This window comes from Colletotrichum chrysophilum (assembly GCF_026319265.1).
Source record: "Colletotrichum chrysophilum strain AFK26 chromosome Unknown scaffold_53, whole genome shotgun sequence".
Taxonomy (NCBI): Eukaryota; Fungi; Ascomycota; class Sordariomycetes; order Glomerellales; family Glomerellaceae; genus Colletotrichum; species Colletotrichum chrysophilum.
Window position 1 is genome coordinate 87,692 of NW_026517340.1, and position 19,642 is coordinate 107,333.

General features: G+C 55.2%; 4 protein-coding genes across 4 annotated transcripts; 3 read left to right on the forward strand and 1 right to left on the reverse strand.

The window, feature by feature from the left end:
- Window positions 1-5,557: 5,557 nt before the first annotated feature.
- Window positions 5,558-7,412, forward strand: COL26b_006877 (uncharacterized protein; the record flags this gene model as incomplete). Its single annotated transcript, XM_053179688.1, has 2 exons — window positions 5,558-5,860; window positions 5,913-7,412. 2 exons carry the CDS (start codon window positions 5,558-5,560, stop codon window positions 7,410-7,412), a joined length of 1,803 nt encoding a protein of 600 aa, XP_053036334.1.
- Window positions 7,413-9,316: 1,904 nt separating this feature from the next.
- Window positions 9,317-11,596, forward strand: COL26b_006878 (uncharacterized protein; the record flags this gene model as incomplete). Its single annotated transcript, XM_053179689.1, has 7 exons — window positions 9,317-9,637; window positions 9,695-9,910; window positions 9,972-10,138; window positions 10,191-10,324; window positions 10,379-11,000; window positions 11,055-11,184; window positions 11,285-11,596. The coding sequence occupies 7 exons, from the start codon at window positions 9,317-9,319 to the stop codon at window positions 11,594-11,596; spliced, it is 1,902 nt and encodes a 633-aa protein (XP_053036335.1).
- A 1,107-nt stretch (window positions 11,597-12,703) lies between these two features.
- Window positions 12,704-13,906, forward strand: COL26b_006879 (uncharacterized protein; the record flags this gene model as incomplete). The annotated part of the gene is made up of 1 exon (XM_053179690.1): window positions 12,704-13,906. The coding sequence occupies one exon, from the start codon at window positions 12,704-12,706 to the stop codon at window positions 13,904-13,906; it is 1,203 nt and encodes a 400-aa protein (XP_053036336.1).
- A 589-nt stretch (window positions 13,907-14,495) lies between these two features.
- Window positions 14,496-18,612, reverse strand: COL26b_006880 (uncharacterized protein; the record flags this gene model as incomplete). The annotated part of the gene is made up of 2 exons (XM_053179691.1): window positions 14,496-15,025; window positions 15,072-18,612. 2 exons carry the CDS (start codon window positions 18,610-18,612, stop codon window positions 14,496-14,498), a joined length of 4,071 nt encoding a protein of 1,356 aa, XP_053036337.1.
- Between the last annotated feature and the right edge of the window lie 1,030 nt (window positions 18,613-19,642).

Genomic DNA, 19,642 nt, shown 5'->3' on the forward strand with positions numbered 1-19,642 from the left:
TTTGTTAATGCAGAAGGTTGCTCGGCTCTGCGCGAAGAAACGAGGCATCAGCACCTGTTGACGGACCGGATCTCCTTGGTCGTAGCAGCGGCAACGGTAACGGCTGGAGGCCAGATGCAAGTCCAAGATTCACATAATGAGTGGTCTCCCAAGGCAAAGGCCAGGCAGGTCTCAGCCTGAAAAGGCATGGGCTTGATGCGTTTGGGCACCTCCGGCGTCGTCAAAGTTTGACTTGCTTGCGAGCCAACGCAACGCCGAGTGAGACACGCGGAAGCCAGGTGGGGGGCCCATTGAGCTAGCCTGCGGGAACAGCGGCAGGTACCTTACTGCGTACCTCGAGAGCGCCGTAAAGGGGCCAGCCGTCTCCTTCTGGGCGACCTCCAGCTACGGCTGGGCCTGTTTGGGCCTTGTGTTGCAAAGCAGGCAAAAGAAGAGCCGACGAGTGGTAACGACGATGCCCGTTTTGTCGTAGCAGGTCATCGTCGACGGGGATCATGGTGATCGTTGCAGGCAAGCCGTGGCGAAGAGTGGAAAACGGCCGCGAAGGCTGGCCATTCGACATACGTAGTAGGTATCCCTCCCTCTTCAAGGCGGACGACGCAGTGGCTGGCCCGAACTTGCATCACAGCGTTACGTTTTGGGACTCGCTGAGGAGAATCGGGAAGTCGTAGGACCGTAAAGCACCCCACCAACTTGTCAGTTGATCACAGCGGGGGGAGAAAAAAAGTTGTCGTTTTCTTTTTCTCTTTTTTGGCGTCGTTGAGGTGCGTTAGCGCGGCCAAGCTCCAGGGGCAGGAGACAGGGCGACAGGGGCCGGTTGCGCCCACGAATCGCACGCGTCCAGTTTTGGTCAGGCAGGCTGGGGTGTGAGAGCGGAGATGGTCGGAGAGCGTGAAGGTTGGGCAGAACTTGTCCCAATTATCGTCGTGTGCGCATCCTTTCCGTCCAGACCTGGCCCTTCCCACAACATATGGCGGACATGAACAACAGCCGGCGAGGGCAGTGATCGCAATGGTTGCTCCATTCGTCGCGTGGCAGCATGGGCCGTCATGTTTCTGGACGGCACGGCGCCTGGGGCACACACGATGGAGGGATATCGGTAGCTACAATACGGCGGCTGGAAGCGCGCGCTGCAAGGTGAAGTGGTAGCCGACAGCGTGCGGCATTGGGTTGGAAGGGATTCGATAAGGCGGGAAGGTCGACCAGTGCAAGTAGGTTAGGCGTTGAGACGAACCGGGGCCATGTCCTAGCAAGCGAGCAAGGCCCAGATACGTATCCGTAGCTGATGTGATCCAGCTTGGTGGTTTTGCTTTGATCTGGTGCGGTGGTAACGCGGGCGGGAAGGGCAGATGACGGCTGGGCGGACGGGACGAGGTGACGGCGACAGTGGCACAGCTGGCGGTTGGGCGATGGGTGTGGTTGCCGTGAGTCCAAAGCATGGTGGGTGGGTGCAAGCGGTGGTGGTTATCTGAGTGACGAACATGCGTATCCGTAGACTGAGACTTGCAATGGTAGCGTAGAGATTGACAGTTGGGTAGTTCCCGTGAACCCATGGAAGTAAAATCCCAAGGCCGATCGGAAGTTGCGGCATTCCGAGACAGGAAGTGACAAGATCAGGATCAGCAGCAGCGGTGCAGAGAGATTTGCAACGCGAGTGGTGGTCGTGGGGAAGCCAAGGATGAGGCTGGATGAGGAAGAAGAAAGTTGCAGGTGGTGGAGGTGGTGCAGGCGATGGTGAGCGAGTGGCGGCTTGCCCAAAGCGGCAGTCGTGGGTGTAGATGAAGAAGCTATCTGGGGCTGTTCATCTTGCGAGAGATGACGATGGCGGTGACGGTGACGGTGAATGGTATGGAATGGCCAACGGTGGCAGTTGCACCTCAGTGACGTGATGGATGGCTCGATCCGCCCCGGCATAAAGAACAAAGAACAGAGAGGTGTTTTGTTTTTGGGGGCTTTGTTTCGTTTTTCGGGTACGTCAAATAAGCGTTTTTTTCTGCAAACTCAATTGAAGATGATGTCCGCCTTAGTACTGTTTGTGGCTGGCCATCAAGGTAGAGGAAAAGAAGTTAATTCCATTGCTGCAGCGCTGGAAGTTACAAATGGAAGATTGACAAGATTGAAGCGTCACAGTCTCTCCAGGTGCCGAGTCCAAGACTCCAAGATGCGTATTACAATGTGGGTTGGGTTATTCGTCCCTAAGGTAGGTAGGTACCTTAACCGAACATCAGTGCTCTCTATCTGTCAGTCTGAGATTGAGACTCGTACAAGCTGATGAGGCCATGACCCGTGGACGGGACGCACTGGTCGCAAAAGCGTCTTCTTGACCGACCAGTCCGTGTCCACACTCGGTAGGGAATCCATCCGAACAAGTCCGTCTAATAAACACGGACAAACAGACGTGGAATGTCTAAAAGCACCACGATTCACCGGACGACGACCAACGCCTGGTCCGTGTGATTGGGGGCTGTGTCAATCTATTCCACACTGTCTGGCACCAAGATGAACCCAAGCTCCCACGCTGCTTCCCTCCAAGGTACCCATAATTTCCTCACCGTCTCTCCACAGTGTGACCTCTGACCGACAACACGTGTGCTCCAATGGCTAAGTAGGCAGGTAGGTAAGGCAGGTGGTAGCTACCACCTTACCCCGTTTTCGACGCTCTCCGCGAAGGTGCCTGAGGTCACATACCTCCTTACCTACCTATGTCCTTATCTGACATTACCCACTTGTGATCTCTACTGCGTACTCGACCACGGGCTTCACATCCTTCACCTTACTTTTACGTACAGCAGTCGCCGAATCCTTTACCATGCTCAGATCCTCTGCCAGCACGTCAGTCAGCCAACGGCAACCTCATCTTAGAAGTCGCCTATCTACCTACCGCGAGGTACCTGCCTATCTCACCTACCCTTAGGCAGGTACGGATAATGAGCTGTAGTCGGCACTAAGGTAAGTAGGCTAAGGTAGGTAGGTAGACAGGACCCGACATGTCAACCCGCGGCGGCAACCACTGACTTTACTTTGGCCGTAGAACAGCCCTTTCAAAACATTTCGGCCCCTCGCTCTGTTAGCTTCAGCAAACATCTGTTCGCCAGCCCGCCAAGCCCATCGTTCTGTCCGCCGTCCGCCCAAGTCCTCCGCCGCAAATTGGCCCTCGCCGTCCCGTCCGCCCTCAGAACCAAGAGACATGATGCTGCTGCTGCTGCTGCTGCTGCTCAATTACTACAACCCCGTCGCACAGACTTCAGCTGCCCTGAGTGAACCTCTCTCCGCTTCCCCGAATCAGATGATGCCATTGCGATCGTCGCTCTGGGCTTCTCATGCCCTACGAATATCCGTACCTGTCTCTATCGTGTGCGACCCTCCCCTTGTTGCCCCTCCTGCTTCAATTCTATCGACTCACATTCCGTCCCTTGTTACGAATATTCCACACAGTACTGCCTTGCCTTTAGACCCCCCCCCCCCCCCCCCCCCATGATATCGTCATGGCAAGGCTGCTGCTTCGCCCTCGCCTTGTCCCACTACCCAGTTTAATCACTGCCCGCTCTGTCGGTTGCTGCCCTTCGCCCGGCCGGCGCCGTCGTGACTTGTCAACCTGCAATGTCTCGCCCTCACCCCTTTTGTCCGTCAGTCAAAACACCGCCCTGTCGTCCAGCCTAGCCACCATACGATGCACTGTCTGTATCTGTCACTCACTGACGGTACTTGCCCCTCTGCTCTACTTTCCCATCATCTATCTGCCAGAGGCCTCGTTGACGCCTACCGGGCTATCTTCAGCCCACAACAGGGGACTTGAGCCCAAACTTTTTTAGTGTGCCACCGGTTGACAGGGGGCGTCGTCCAAACCCAGGGACGCAAAGACGCTTCAAGGACAAGGATCCGGGACTCGACGCCGGGGTCGGGACCAGGGGGTGTGGGATGCCATGGGATGGGACGTCGTGGCATGGGATGGCATGCTTAGCCTTGGGGACGTGTGGATGCCTCTGTGGATGTGAAGGGTTCACTCTCACTTGTCCTTCAGGTTTATTCAGGTGGGTGCAACCATCCCCCATCCTCTGCGCTGTGCTGTGCTGGACTGGAGCATAACCACCCACGTCTGGCTGGAGTTCGGCCTCGAGGTCGCAGTCCAGCTCATCGAACACGCGCATCCATGCACCACCACCACTACCACCACCACACACACACACACACACACACACACACACACACACACGCTCACTCGCTCCCACACACCTACCCACGCAGTACCTACTGCCACCGCGGCACACAGACAACAACAGGTAGCGAGTCACCCAAAGTCACTCACCACCCGTTGTTCCCCCTCGGCTGACTCTGGTCCTGACATGGACGCGGAAGCAGGAACCTGTCCGGTTCTTTTGCTCAAGCCCCTCCTCCCGCTCGCTGGCTCGGCCTTTGACATACCTACACACCTGCCTGCATACGAACACTTCACTTTCCCTACGCACTCGGCGGCGTCTAGCTGTATGTAGCTGCACACTCTTCCTCAGCCTGCTTGTGCTTCCGGGACTTCATCGTCCTGTCTTCGACTATCCGTACCTACCCTGCGTCCCCGTCGAGAAACCTAGTCGTCCGGCATTGCATAAACTTAGTGTAGTAGCTTTGTTTGCACAGTCTGCACGCTGCATCTGCATAGCACTTCACTGGTAATGCTCGGACCCTGTCATATCCTCCACTGCTGACCATGTCTCCTTGGCTTGTCAACCCCGGTCCCTTCTTGCCCCTGGTCCCTGGAGAACAACCCTCGCGGCCTCTGTCCCCTTTCTCTTCCCTCCTCTCAGGCCCCGGCCATGAGGGCTCGACAGACAGAAAGGTTACGCCCCCTTGCTCCCTTGGTCTCCCGACACCTCCACCCGAAGATGATCTCCTCGATTCTAGCAAGTACCCAGTGGGTTGAGGAACCTCTCTCCCCTCTTGCCGCTCTGAACCCACACCCGCGCCTACTCCTGGAGTTTGTGTGTGCGTGATGGGTCGAGAAGACAAATGATACTTCTTTGACCACCCCCCTCCTCGCTCCTCTTGTCATTGTTTTTTGACCCTTTCCTCAAGCCTCGTCTGTGCCCTTCCCAAGCCCTTGCCTGGACAGATCCATCATCTCGCCCTCAAGCCTTGGGAGACTTGAGCAGACCTTCTTGTCTCATCTCTTCCCGGATCTGCCTCACCCTTCTTTATATCGTCTGTCCCTCCTCATTCAATCTTAAAGCGGACAAGCTCCCCTCGATCTCTACTTCCGAGTCCCGTGCCTCCATCACACCCACGTTCCCTCTTGATATCTTCTTTTATCACCAGGCCCTCGGCCATCTCTAACCCCCAGTCACTCTTTCACTCTGCTCCATAGCCTGGCACCGCCCGCGTCTCCTTTCCGGGTTTCCTTCGTCTTTCGTTATCTCATAATCAACACGCACAAGCCGATGATACCTCCTGTGCTCGCTACACCTTTGCTCACCACACTCGCTACCCCTTCCGTTATCACATCGACCGAACGTCCCTTGGACTGTTCACCAATCAGGCTTTGATCGACATCGACCCGACAGCAACAATGAGTTACTACCAGAACTTCAACCAGTACGAGTATGCGGCGCCGGCGGTCTACCCGCATTGTGCGGCCAACTTTTACTATCAAAATCCAAACTTTGAGCACAATGAAATGTACAATCATATGAATATGATGGGCTCACATATGATGCCGGGTGTTGGTGGAAAGGCAACGGAAACGAAGCCCAGACTGGCCAAGGACGAGGTCGAAAAGCTCGAGAGCGTGTTTCAGGCAAACAACAAGCCCAACAGCAGTACGAAGAAACAACTTGCTGAGCAGATGGGAGTGGATGTCGCAAGAATCAACGTACTTGACTGCCCTTCCTCCGTGCGAGATACCTTCAACTAACTAGTCTCAGAATTGGTTCCAAAACCGAAGGGCAAAAGCGAAGCAGGAGAAAAGGCACGCAATGAATGAGGAGAAGGAGCGTCAAAAGTCGGAACAAGATGCCGAGACGAGAGACACCACTGCCGACACTGTCAAGGAGTACTACGCTTCCAACGATCAAGAGGAAGATCTCCGTCCATCCGCCGCGCCTTTCCCCCCTGTGAAGGCATCAGAGGAAACAACTTCGGTCACAGCGAGCCCGCCTGTCGAGGAAGCCGAACCCGAGACGGAAATGGAGGAAATGTTGCAGGCGACAGCGGAAGAGACCGAAGCAGAATACACCTCCCCGGAGTCGCCCAATTGCCCGGCCCAAGAAATCAACATCAGCTACTCCCTGACCACCGACAACTTCTTCCCTGACACGTGCGACTTTGCGACGTCTCTACCTTCCGAGGCCACCTCACAAGCGCCATGCTTGACGATCTCAATACCTCAGTTCATGCCAGAGATTACCGATGCCACGAGCGCCTCATCGTACCAACATCTGTCCGGGTCCACTGACATGCATGGCATGGCATCTCATTACATGATGGCGGACTCTCTCCACATGGACATCAAGCAGGAGCAGATGCAGAGTGAGGGTGTCAACGGATTTGACCAATTTTCCCCGGAATCCATGGCCCATTCCCCACCAGAAATCCCCACCACCGATTTCCGATTCAAGCCGCCCCCCACGATTGACATTGCAAGCCGAAGAAATTCCAAGCGTCCCGCTCAGCTCGTCAGCTGTATGCGCAGCCAGTCATACAATCTCTCGGGTCCCAAGACAGGGATTGAGATGTCTAGACGCATAGAAGCACCGAGCCCGATGCGACGTGTTGCGTCGGCCACAGGCAATTTCCCAAGAGGGATCCAAAAAGCAACTAGCGCGGGGCCGCGATCACCACTGTGCTTTGATCGGAACCAGGAAAACCTTCTCCTGCAAATGGCAGCCCACTCACCAGTGTCCAGAAGCTCGGTGGCGCCTCCAACTCCTAACACGCCAGTGGTGCCCACTCAGCAGCAGAACATGCGCGAGGCAACAGTCTCGTCCATGTCTTCCGAGGATGACAAGAGCTACAGCGTACAGACCAATCTGACGGTTCCCCAGTACGCGATGGACCCGACGATGAGGACGCCACCTGACACCCCGGGGCTGATGACAAACATGCCGGGCTCTCTCTTCTCGTACGAGTACCAGGTGCCCGACGAACCCATACACACTCCCAGCTTTGGCACCTTCGACAACGAATTCGGACTCCAGACGAACGTGCCGGCCTACGTCGCCCAGAGTTGCGGCAGCCAGCCAGTAACACCGTCGTTCCCGCACAACGCTATGGGACCGGCATTTTACTCTTCGTACGAGGGCGGCAACGCCGAGTACAATTGGTCAGATGCTTCTTCAATGGCGATCAAGCCTTCGCCGGAGCACACAAGATCGAGGCATTACGCGTTTAGCAACATAACTGCTCAAGACTTCCAAAGAGAGTAGATGGCGACTCGGGCAACTGAATGTCGTCAGCTCAGCGATGTCTGGTTGAGCTGTTTATAAAATCGGCGTTTCTACTTTGTGTGTTCGCATGGGATCTCAGCGACTGGCAGACATCATACCTGGCGCGTCCCTTGGTATACGCAAGCCTTTCATTTTTAATCAGCAACGTTTTCCTTTCTGACGATACCTACAACACCACAGAAACAATTTCTCAATTAATGTAATGATATACATACGGCTGATGTCCTGCTGGCGGTGGCGCTGTTTGTTTGTGGCTGGGAGGAGAAAGACGCGGAGGGGGAACCGGGATGGATACCCGAGAGGGAACCAGGAGGAGGAAGAAGGGAACAGAAAGAGCTGGAGGTATGGGATCACTACATTGCGGACTGGTTCGGGGACGGGAATCCGGGCGTTGGACACGGTGGTGGGAGGGGACGGGAGCATGCATTCGGCGGATCAGGGTACCATACAAGGACATTGATGCGTATTTGCAAGAAAGAGTGGGAAGTGAAAGGATGGCGGGCGTTTCGTGTTCCAGCATCGAGCATCGAGCATCGAGCCTCGGGCAAAGCAAAGCCAGAGTGAGAGGTCGAGAATAAAAAGAAAACATTCAATCGTACTTTGGTCGGCTACGGTCCGTTATTGAAGAAAGCAGCCTCGTATGGTGCGAGCCTGGGATCTGGTCACGCACGTACTTGGTATCTTCAGCTGGTGGGCAGCCGTCGGTCGGTAGTGTGTGTACGGAGTAGTACCTTACCTTTATGTAGGTAAGGTAAGGTAGGTGAGGTTGCAGCAGAGTTCACAATTGGCGACGGGAAAGGAAAGTCGGATCCCCACCGTTTGTTGGGGCTGGAATTCGCCAATGACACTGCACCGACGGACGGGGGCTCCCCTTACCCACTTTATCCGTGCCCAAACCGTCATCTGGCTCGTGTGGGGAAAGGTAGCGATCTGCAACGACCTTCCTTGCGAGACAATGGAAGACACCGGCATTCCCTCCTTTCGCATTCCCAGCCTTCCACATGGCTCACTCATGGTTCATGGTTTTGCTGGCCGAGCAGACGGGCGACGAGGAATTTGGGTGAGACTTCTCTCCAGTACTAAGTACATAGTAGACCGACCACATTTGGACTGACCGTCCGAGCAAAAAAGAAGAAGATGTCTGTCGGGCACGCACCGACGCCTCCCGACCTGAACCAGCGGGACACGAAACACCGAGACCGGCGTCGCTCCCGCTCCGACCTGGGACTGGGCGGTTCCATTAACACCGCACGCAGTCCCTGAGGTCAAGGAAACAGGGAGCGAAGAGGCCTACCTGACTAATTCATTCGGAAGAATGACCACGCGCCCGGTACGTTTTTCTGGTGTGTGTGGCTCTGCAGCACTTCTTCATTCCCCAAACCCCATGCCAACCCCATGTTTCCCCGCATCGGCCTCCATATGTTCTCCCCAAACCGTCGCCTCACTACCGCTCATGACAGCCGGGCATCCACTCCCTACCTCGTCAACCCATGCCCATAACACCAAAAGAGGCCATCATAACCACTCCTTACTAGCCTTGTTGTGCTTGCGATTGGCTTCTTCCCCTTCGCTCCTCAACTACCGCCGAAGTTCCACCGTCATTGCACACCAAGTGGCCCCTCTGGCTTGCGGGGAGTTGTTTCTTGCCCTATTAATCCCTCTCGGAATACCTCGAAGAAGGATGCACTTCATCGCTTGACGGCACCTTGCCTGCCGGCCTGACTACCTCTATCGGTGCCTGTCACCGCCCACTTCTCCTCGAGGTCCCAGGCCCCTCGTCGTGTAAACAGACCCGATGCCACTCGGTCCGATATATCCTAGTTGACGTTTTCTTGGCATCTTGCTGATGCGACGGGAGGGAAGTAAATGATGCTTGTCACAGCATGTCCGTCATGGATCGATCGAGCTATAAGAAGAGTAACGACGGCCCTGGTGGCCTGTCCCTATCCGTATTCCCAGAACCACCACTCCCCGGCGGCAAACCCCATCGACTTCTACGTCTGAAGAGTGTCTTCTCCACGCTTCTGACCATGGTTTTCACCGCCTACCTGTTGGCATCTTGCCTCTACCTTCTTCCGGCCTTCTCTGCTTCCATTCGCTACAGGGATGAGGCCCCAGTGGTGGCTGTCAAGAATGGCTCCTACGCCGGCATCCACAGTGCTGAATACAATCAGGACTTCTTCCTCGGGATTCCCTATGCAAAGGTGATGGACAAGCGGATCCTCCAGCTTTGAAGCATCAATCTAACATTGTCTTTACAGACCCCTGAACGGTTCACCATCTCTGAGAGCCTAGACTCCGCATGGGATGGCACTCGTTCTGCCACTGAGTACCCTCCACACTGCATTGGCTACGGCGGTGACATGATCGGGTATCAGCAGTCGGAAGATTGTCTATACCTTAACGTCATCCGGCCAGCTGGTTTATCTCCTGACACACAGCTGCCCGTCGCGGTCTGGATCCACGGAGGCGGTTTAGTACGATATACCTTGCCACCTATAACACCGTGCCGCTGCGCTCATCACTAACACAAAACAGTACATGGGTGGCTCCGCCGATAGACGCTACAACCTCTCTTTCATCGTCGAGAACAGTGTCAAGCAGGGTACTCCAGTCATCGGCGTAAGCTTGAACTATCGCCTCTCCGTATTCGGTTTTCCCGGCGGTAAAGAAGCCGTAGATGCTAACGCCACAAACCTGGGTTTGTATGTCATTCTCAACACCGCCTTTTCAAGACAAATTCTAATCGAGCCACAGCCGTGATCAACGATTGGCTTTACACTGGGTGAAGGAGAACATCGCGAGCTTTGGCGGAGCTTCGGATGAGGTCACCATCTTTGGCGAGAGTTCTGGCGCTGAGAGCGTTTCCGCCCAGGTCTTGGCTTACAACGGTTCGCTTCCGGCAGATCAACCAAGAAGATTTGGATACGGCTAACTTTACATAGGGCGAGACGATGGCCTCTTTAGAGGCGCCATTGCTGAGTCCGGGTTCGGCGGCGTTATCCCTCGGTGGGCAGGCGGCTTCAACAACACAGATGCGTATCAAGCCAGCTGGGACAACCTTGTGACCAACATTTCATCTTGTGCCTCCACCGTCGGGACTCAGGAGTCGCTTGAGTGTCTTCGCACCGCCTCCCTTGAAGATTTCAACGCTGTCTTGAACGTTACGGCATTCCCTTTTCCGCCTGTGCTCGATGGCGACTTCATTGCGGACTACGCCTCCAGCCAGCTTGAACGTGGCGACTTTGTCAAGGTCCCCATCCTCATCGGCTGCAACACAGACGAGGGCTCTGCCTTCGGACAGGGTCGTGGACCCAATGGCGGAACAGTCAACACAGATGATGACTTCCGATATGCAGTTGGCACCTTCATCCCTGGCGGCGTCCAGGAGACTACCGGCCAGTCGGCCGATGAGCTGATTGAGGAAGTCTTGAAACTCTACCCCAACGACCAAGCCCAAGGTATCCCCAGCCTGCAAACGTGGCCACACATCATTGAACCTGGTGAGGAAATTGCTGTGTTGCGGGGCTTGCAGCAACGCCGCACCGGGGCGTTCTTTGGAGATTTGTATGCACAACCCCGACCCGTCTCCAAAAGGTCCCACTGACGGTTTTCTTGCAGGACCTTCCAGTTCACGAGGAGGAGGGCCAACATCTTCTGGTCCACACACAATGTGCCTTCGTATGCCTATCGCTTCGATGTCACGGTCAATGGGAACCCGCCTTTCATCGGCTCTACTCATTTTGTAGAGGTGAGTTCGACCACATTAAGCTTCCCGCCCTAAAAGCTCCGAAGAGGCACAAGAACCTCGGACATGGACATGAAATGGACATGAAGCTAAAGGCATACAGGTCGCTTTTGTATTCTACAACCTCAATGGCGACGGCTATGATGTAAACCCATTCGGTGGCAATGACACCGCGTACACTGAAAAGGCCACAAGTCTTGCCAAGACAATGAACTCGGCCTGGATCAATTTCTTCGCTGGCCTTGATCCCAATGGCGCCCCTGAGCTAGCTTCTTGGCCTATCTACGAGACCGCCAGTGGCTCTGGGAGCGACCTCGTCTTCGGAATTAATGGAACCGAGGTCGAGACGGATGACTGGAGAAAAGAGGGCATGGACTGGCTGATCGAGCATGGCCTCACTGTCTACGGAAATTAGGTGGTTTTGGCGCGCGAGACCCTGATGAGGGATGGGGAGACCCTCCTCCAAGGCAATGCAAGCACGTGGGAAAGTAACAGTCATGATCTCCTCCAAGACCATCCAACAGCGTTACCCCTCAGTCAACCACCCTTTGTGTTGGCCAAGGAGGCGCAGTCCGAGTGTTACGCCCCTGTATGACCGAGCTATTACATGTGGTTCGGTTCGGACTCGGTTCCGTCGAATGAAATGATGCTCTACACTACGATGCTTCTAAAGATTTCCCTTCGATGCACCTCGAAGCTTAAATCATGAGAATAAAAGACTCGCCTGGAGATGAAACTGTGGATCTCTAAGAATCCGCATCGTGTTCCAGCCTACGTTCGAATGCCAAGGTTTTTCATGGCGTTATGCCTAGATTGCACGGTCTGTTACAACGCAGGTAGAAGCCATAGTGGTGTCGCAGGCCACGGCACATGAAGGTTTTGACTCTGTGGTGTGTGTCATAATGAACAGAAGAAGCTTTGCTCGCCGACGAGAGTCACTGTTCTCCAAAGTCTCCAAAGTCTCAAGAGGCGCTAAGCCACCATGCATGTACGAAAGGCAGGACAGGAATCTAGATACGGATATCTGCAAGGAGATATATGGAAGGTGATAGGCGATTAAAGGGTACTCAAAGGCTATGGCCATCACCAGACTAAGGTACCGTCGGACGTGTTGTAGGTCCGATTTGTACTGCGAAAGGAGTCACTTGCGGGCCTCCGGGCCCGACGCCGTTGAGGTCGGGCCGGGATATGGGGCCGTACCCGACCAGGTTTTCCGATACCCCCTTCGGCATAACGATCCGTGTGCGGGATAGACTTTCTGCCTTAACAAGACTCTATAAGATGCAGATTGCGCAACTTGTAGTTCACTCGTCGCAGGCTGAAAGAGCCACTCTCAGGAAGACCAGACACTTTGGTGAGCGGCATTGCTTAAAAACAGCACCTTTCTAATTCAATTGACTCCTCTTTTCATATGGACCCCGTCACATGTGTGATCGTCTCAGACCTTGCGGTCAACCACATGCCACTTATCCTGCATCATCTCTGACAGCCAAAAAGCATTTCACTCGAACTGACTGCCAAGATGCCTCCGACAATTATCCCAAAGGCCCTACACCCCAATGCCAAAATCGCCTTCGTCTCGCCGTCCTCCCGCATCAACAATCTCATACCCACAGCCGTCGCCCGCTCCATAGCACTCCTCGAGTCCATCGGCTACTCCGTCACAGCTTTCTTCATCAACGAAGGCGAAGATGCCGACCTGGTCTCAACCGACGGCGAGCCGGTCGTCGCCTGCATCAGGAACCGCCTGGCCGAGCTCCGCGCCGCCTTCAGCGACTCCTCCATCGACGCCGTCTTCTGCACCATCGGCGGGTCTACCATGACGGAGCTCATTCCCTACCTGGTCCAAGACACGGAGCTCCACGAGCTGGTCAAGAGGAACCCCAAGATCGTCGTCGGATACTCCGACATCACGGTGCTGCACTGGTCTCTCCACGCCCTGACCGGCCTACGGACGTTCTACGGTCCTTGCCCAGTGACAGAGCTCGGCGAGGCCGTCAGATCGACTGCCGCATCCATCGCCGCCTTCCCTGACGCTGGGAAAATGCACAGCACAGAAGGAACAGATGACGACGGCTACCTCCAGGACTTCCACCTCGCAAACCTCCTCGCCGCGACCTCCCACCCAGACAAACCCTTCGGCCCCGTTCCCCGCTCAAGGGTGTACGCCCCGCTGCTCCCGCCCTACTTCCTCTCCTCCTCCTCCTCCTCCTCCCAGGCCGCAACAGCACCAGCACCCCGGCAGGTCCTCCCCTCCCCCGCCTGGACCTGGCTCCGCCCGGGGCGCGCAGAAGGCCGGCTCTTTGGCGGCTGCCTGACCGTCGTGGCGCGCATCCAGGGCATCCCGCAGATATCCCCGGACTGGAACGGCAGGATCCTCTTCCTCGAGTCCGCCATGGCCGAGGGCGACCTGACCAAGGGGAGCCCGCTGGGCAAGGTCAGACAGGCCGTCGCAGACCTGGCTGCCCGGGGCGTTTTTGACGAGATCGCCGGCCTGGTGATCGGGCGGCCCTACGGGTACGACTCCGCCCGGGCCAGGGAGGAGTATGCGGCCGTGTTCAAGGGGCTGCTCTGCCATGGCCGTCTGGCCGCGAAAAGGTTTCCCATTCTGATGAATGTGGATTTCGGGCACACTGCGCCGATGGTCACTTTGCCCATGGACGCCGCGGCGGTGCTGGACTCGGACAAGGACGAGTTTGCTGTAACGGAGGCTGTCGTTGCCTAGGTGATGTTTTACCAGATCTGGGGGGAAAGACCTTTGAAATCATATCTGCCAAAGGCAGACGAGAAACTGTACGGATTTAACTCCCGCATGGGTTCACGTCCATCCGAATAAATTCAAGTCCAGGCAAGCAAGTGCCTTCATGGGGGGTATTGTATTGAATTATATGATATGACGTGGCGTCATGTCCTCGCCATACTCATGGTCGACCTGCCTACCGTACCTCCGCCTTTCCTTACTTTCCATTCATGTTCGTGTGTTCATCATGGAGAAACAATAGAAACGAGCCCTCCTTTCTCTCCCATCAACGACCGACTGTTGCTGCTCTTGTTGCTGTGTACTACCTTTGAACCCCATGTCCAGAAAAAGCACAAAGACCCTCGAGGAAATGACTCCAAACGCTTCGCTGATGCTATTTCTGGGGGTTGCCCGGTACGATGGAAAAAAAATGATCGCGTGCTGTTGTTGTAGAAGAAAATATGTATGCCTAGGCCGCCAATATTGCGGTATTGGCTTCTGGAATAGAATCATCCGTCGTAGTTTCCGCTTCCTCGACAGACGGGAGGTCAATGCCGAGCGGCGATCTCTGTTCCTAGTAGAAACCGTCGTTGGTGTTGCTCCTAGAGCTAGGTGTCGACTGAGCTGAGCTACTTGCATCACTAGGCGTAGGCGGCTCCACGACCTGGCTCTTGATCGTCATGATCCATTCGTGCTGGAGAAGCTCCACAGCAGAAGCCCGCTTCTTGGGGTCCCTGGTAAAGCACCTCCCGAGGAAGTCGATGCCCTGTGGGCTGAGTTGGTCGGTTGAGGGCAATTGGGGCGGGTTTCCCTGGGCAATGTTGTACATGATGGCCCATTCGTTGTCGAGATTGGCCCAAGGACGACGGCCTGTGGCCATCTCCAAGATCACACAGCCCAGAGACCAGATGTCGACAGCGCCAGCTCTGCCTGGATTCTCGCCCTTGATAACCTCGGGAGACATGTACATTGGTGTTCCCGTCATCGACTTGTTAGGTTTCGTGGCGGTAATATCCTGTACGAGCGTCTTGCCTTGCCTTGCAATGACCTTGGCGGCGCCAAAGTCGACGTACTTGATAATGCCGTTGTGATCGAGGAGGATATCTGTATCCATTAGCATGTGCTGTTTTGCAGTAAGCGATCGACTTACTTTCTGGTTTGATGTCACGGTGGGCTATGCCGCTCTCGTGGAGGTACGCAAGACCCTCGAGTAGCTGCAACGCGTAAACCATAGTGACCTGTTCATCCTCAATACGGCCGTGCTCCAGCAAATTTGCAAGAGAGCCCCCTTGACAGAACTCCATGAAGATATAGACTCTGTCTCGGTGGACTTCGATACCATAATACGAGACGACGTTTGGATGGTCGAGAACCTCCAAAACGCCCATCTCGTCCTTGATCTGCTCGGCAATAGTCGGGATCAACTTGGGGTCCTGTAGACGAATCTCCTTGACGGCCATCAAGTGGCCAGAATCGAGGTTCATGGCAGCGTAGACATTGCCGAAAGTACCACCGCCGACGAAATGGCCCTGCTGCCAGCGCATCGTGATATTTGTCGCTGATGATGAGAGGTAGGCCAGGGATCGATCCACTTCGTTGTTTCCCTCGAGCACGCGGCCAAGCGCCTGCCTTTCGGCTTCCTTTGCCTTCCTGATCTCGTCTACTTTGTCGATCTCCTCCAATCGTTGTTCCGTAATTGCCTTGGAGGCTTCCTGGTCGTCGAGCATCCGATTTTTATCGAGACGCTTGAACTGTCCCACCAAAGCCTCGATGCGCTCCTTTTCTGCCTGGGCGGCCAAATTCGACCTCGCTCCCATGATATCAAAGTGAGAGATGAGAAGAGCCATGCAACCCGCCACTTTAGCACGAAGTCTTGCATACTCATCCTCGCCCAGGGCCAGGATGTGTCTTCCTCGCGTCATTCCCATGGCGAACTCAAGAGCCAAAACCGCCCATCGGAACGTCTTTCGATCCGATGCGATACAGTCATCGCAAATGAAGCTAACCCAGTCCAGGGCGAGCTTGGTGAGTTTCAGGTTGTTCATCTGTTTCCGGTTGCTGTCCATGACAAGAAGCGACCGCTGGCCGAACTCCGTTGCAAAGACGAAGCAAGTCTGGATGAGTTCTTGGACTTCTCTGCCTTCAGTCTGCTTGCGGATGATCTCGACACTGTCCATGAAGTTGTTGGACAGCTTGTAAGCAACGCGTCTGATCTCCATAAGACGGGTGTTGACCTTGTGTAGGTTTGACCGCTGCTCAACGACGAGGTCGACGTGCATGTCCACGGCGTCGATGAAAGCCTTTCTGGCATTGACGAGCCTAGCCTGAGCACCAGTGGCTACCAGTCTCATGTGCCCCTTTTTCAAGTCGATATTGCGTTCCCTGACTGTGAGAGGCACCACATCGCCGAACCAATGCGGGTTACTTTCAGGCCGCAAGATCAAGAGATATGGGTCGGTAGGATCCTCGGCAAACTGTTCCGGAGAGCTGAGACCCAGGATGGAATGGATGGCATCATGCCTCTCGATAAGAGAGGCCGAAGCCATCACGAAGATGCCTTCTTGCTCGTAAAGGTCCGTGAAGACTTGGAAATGACCCGAAGAGATCAGCCGGTCGTAAAACTCTTGCAGCTTTTCCGGAGCAAAGGCAATGCTGAAGTCTGATGCGTTTTCGTAGTTTTCGCTCAGCATCCTGGAGAAACGCTGCAACATTCGCTGCCTTACTCGGACGGAGTCCAGGCACTGCTTGTATCGCTTGCTCATCTCGGAAGTGCTTTCCTTTGGCTTGACCTGCAGTTCCTTCTCGAATGTCACACTGAGACGGTTGATGGCCTTGAATGTCAAGGAACTGAATTGCTCAGCAACTTCGACGTCTCCACCCAGAAGATGGCTACCGATCTCATTGGCAAAGTCCCATTCCTGGAATAACAGCTCGGCTTCCTTGAAGGTGTTCTTGTTGCCACTGAGCTTCCAGTTGAGCATTTTGAAGTAGTACTTCAAGGCATCCAGAACGACTTGGTCAAAGGATTCGTCGATGCAGGGTGGCAGCTCCCAACCGGGTTCTGGCTGTGTTACAGCAAGGCACTCCAGTTTGATCCGTATGGCCAACTTCAGAAGTAGCTGGAATTGTCCAATCATCTGGTCTTGCATCATCGGGTTTTGCTGAGCTGACTCCTTGACCTTCTTAGCGTAAGCAAGTCGCATCTTGATGATCTCCTCAATCAGGCGGGACGGGAAGCTGATCAAGGTAAGCAGCTCCTCAATGTAGGGAGGAAGGTGCCGCTTCTGGAAGGCGGCGAAATTGCGGATCAGCGTCTCCTTGGATTTATTGATGACGGTCGAGATGCCCGGCAACATGCCCTTATGAGCATCTTTGTTCTTCTCATCGTCAAATTCCTCGTCGTAGAGAGACTTCAGACCGTCTTCCTTCATCAAACGATCTAGGAATGAGGACTCGTCCGTGATGCCGTTGCCGACAGGGGAGCGTTGGCGTGTCCGAGTGAAGTCCAACTCTTCGTTGCCGACCCACTTCTTGAGAATGGCGAGTTCTGTGTTGATAAGTTCGTTGGTGTTGTACCATGAGACGATGGATTCTGATGCCTCGTGGAAGAGTGGTGAGTTTGCGGACTGATGCTCGGCTGCTAGTGAGGTCCATGAGGGATACAGGCTCTCGCACTTGTCGATCTTCTTCACCACATCCTTCACTTGTTCGTACGGCGGCTTTCCCGCCTCGCTCTCACCCTTGACGGAAAAGTTGATGATCTCGTCCAGGGTGCGGTCCAGGGATGCGCGAGCCTCCTCTACCATTCGCCTTTGCACAGGCAAGTGCCGTCCGCACACCTTTGACCGAATTCCTAGCCAAAGCTCTGCCTTTTGCCCGCTTTTCCCCACTGCCGTCTCGTTGGATCCAATCAATCTCTTCTTCTCCTGCCTGACAACATCTCCGGTCAGGACAGCCTCTAACATGCCATGCCATTCCAGTCTTTCCTTGTTCATGGGATCTTTGAGGTCCTCATCAGTTGGTTGCAAGTCGTCATTCCCATAAAACATTATGGTTTCCTGGTCGTATCTGTCATCGAAGGGTCCTTCGGAAGAGGGTGTCTCTCCCTCGGAGTCGGAATCCCCGCCTTGGCTCATTCCATTGGTGTAGCCGTCGAAAGGATATCCATCACCGTGATCCTGGCGCAGTCTCTGGACGTATGCTCTCTCCTGCTGGCGGAACCTCTCGCTGGGACGAGGTCGACCTCTGGATGATGCTCGAACGGTTTCGACGAAGGACGGAGGGGCTATGGGTTGTGGCCTACGATGGGCAGCCGGGGCATAGGTATTGGAAGGAGTTCTCGCGGGGGCACTGGGTCTTTGAGTCTTGGTAGAGGCAGTGCCGTTGGCATATGTGCCGTCGCTATCGCTGGCGTTGCTTCGTAGACTTCGGGTGGTGCCACCATTTGCGACGGCAGCTTGGACTAGGTTTGCCACGGAACCGACGTGGCCCTCGGAGTATCTGGCGAGGGAGCCAACTTCATCCTGACGCTCGAGGGCGTGGAGGTCATCGGGTTGGGATTCGGCAGAGGAGGCAGAGTTGTCAGAGTCGACGGCGATGGGGAGAGGACGCTGGGACATGATCTTGTCTGGGCGCAAGTCGTCGTCGCCGTTGGAAAATCGCACAGCGCGAGGGGAGGGTTCGGTGGACATTTTGCCTAATTGTATATCGGTTGAGAGGAGCCCCGGAGAGGTAGGCGATGGGTTTCCAATACGGGCTTGGTCGGCCGGCGCGCCTGCACTGCAGCTACCTATGGAGCCTCATCCAAAAGAGGCACAGCAGCATGCAATGGAGAAGCGACAGAGGCGGATGGCCCTGCGAGTCGACCGTTCGAGATTGAATTGAACGGAAATTAGGATGGCATGAGGCAACCGTATCCGTGTCGGTTGGGTAGGAGAACGGAGGACGACGGCGAGAGAGAGAAGGAGCACGATAGGTTGCAGTTTGGGAACCGGACGAAGCTAGGCCGAAAGCAATCTTGCCTTTCCGTGCGGCAGCGCGAAGGCGAAGGTAGAGAGAGCGGGGGGGTTGCGGCAATAGTTTCCGTGGCAGGGGGAGGGAGTGACCAGAGAGACACAGGGAGAGAGGACGGGAGAAAAAAAATATGGGCAAAAGAGGACCAACAAGCGAAGAGATCACGATGCCGATGCAGCTTGTCGAGCCCGCTGCAGTCGAAATGAGCCTGACGTGAAATTTGCCATGGAGAGGACGGAGCTAAAGGGACCACCTCAGAGACAGAGACAGAGAGCGCGACGACGGGACAATGCTGGCGTGCGGCGATTGGCTGGTGGCGGGACAAACGTATCTAGCACCACCACGACCGAGAGGAGACTCAAGCCCGCATCAGCATGCGACGGGCAAATCAGCGGGGGCGGAACCAACCTTTGAACGCCGACGGGCGCTGCCTTACCCATGGACCTTAGCAGACTGAGGAGGCTAAGACCGCTAAGGGGGGCTGCTCGGAGCACTATGCAGCGTTTGCTGTTACCTAGGTAGGTACGTACCTACCTACCGTCCAGTACCTTGCCCAAGTTACGAATGCTACGCTGTGCTGCGGCACCGTAAGATTGCTCCAGCGTGTTGGACGGTCGAGTCGGCCCCAGTGCTTTTGCGGGGGGGTGTTTGGTCAACGGCAGTCTCAGTTTGGGTAACTTAGGTAGGTACCTTACGATGGGTAGGTAG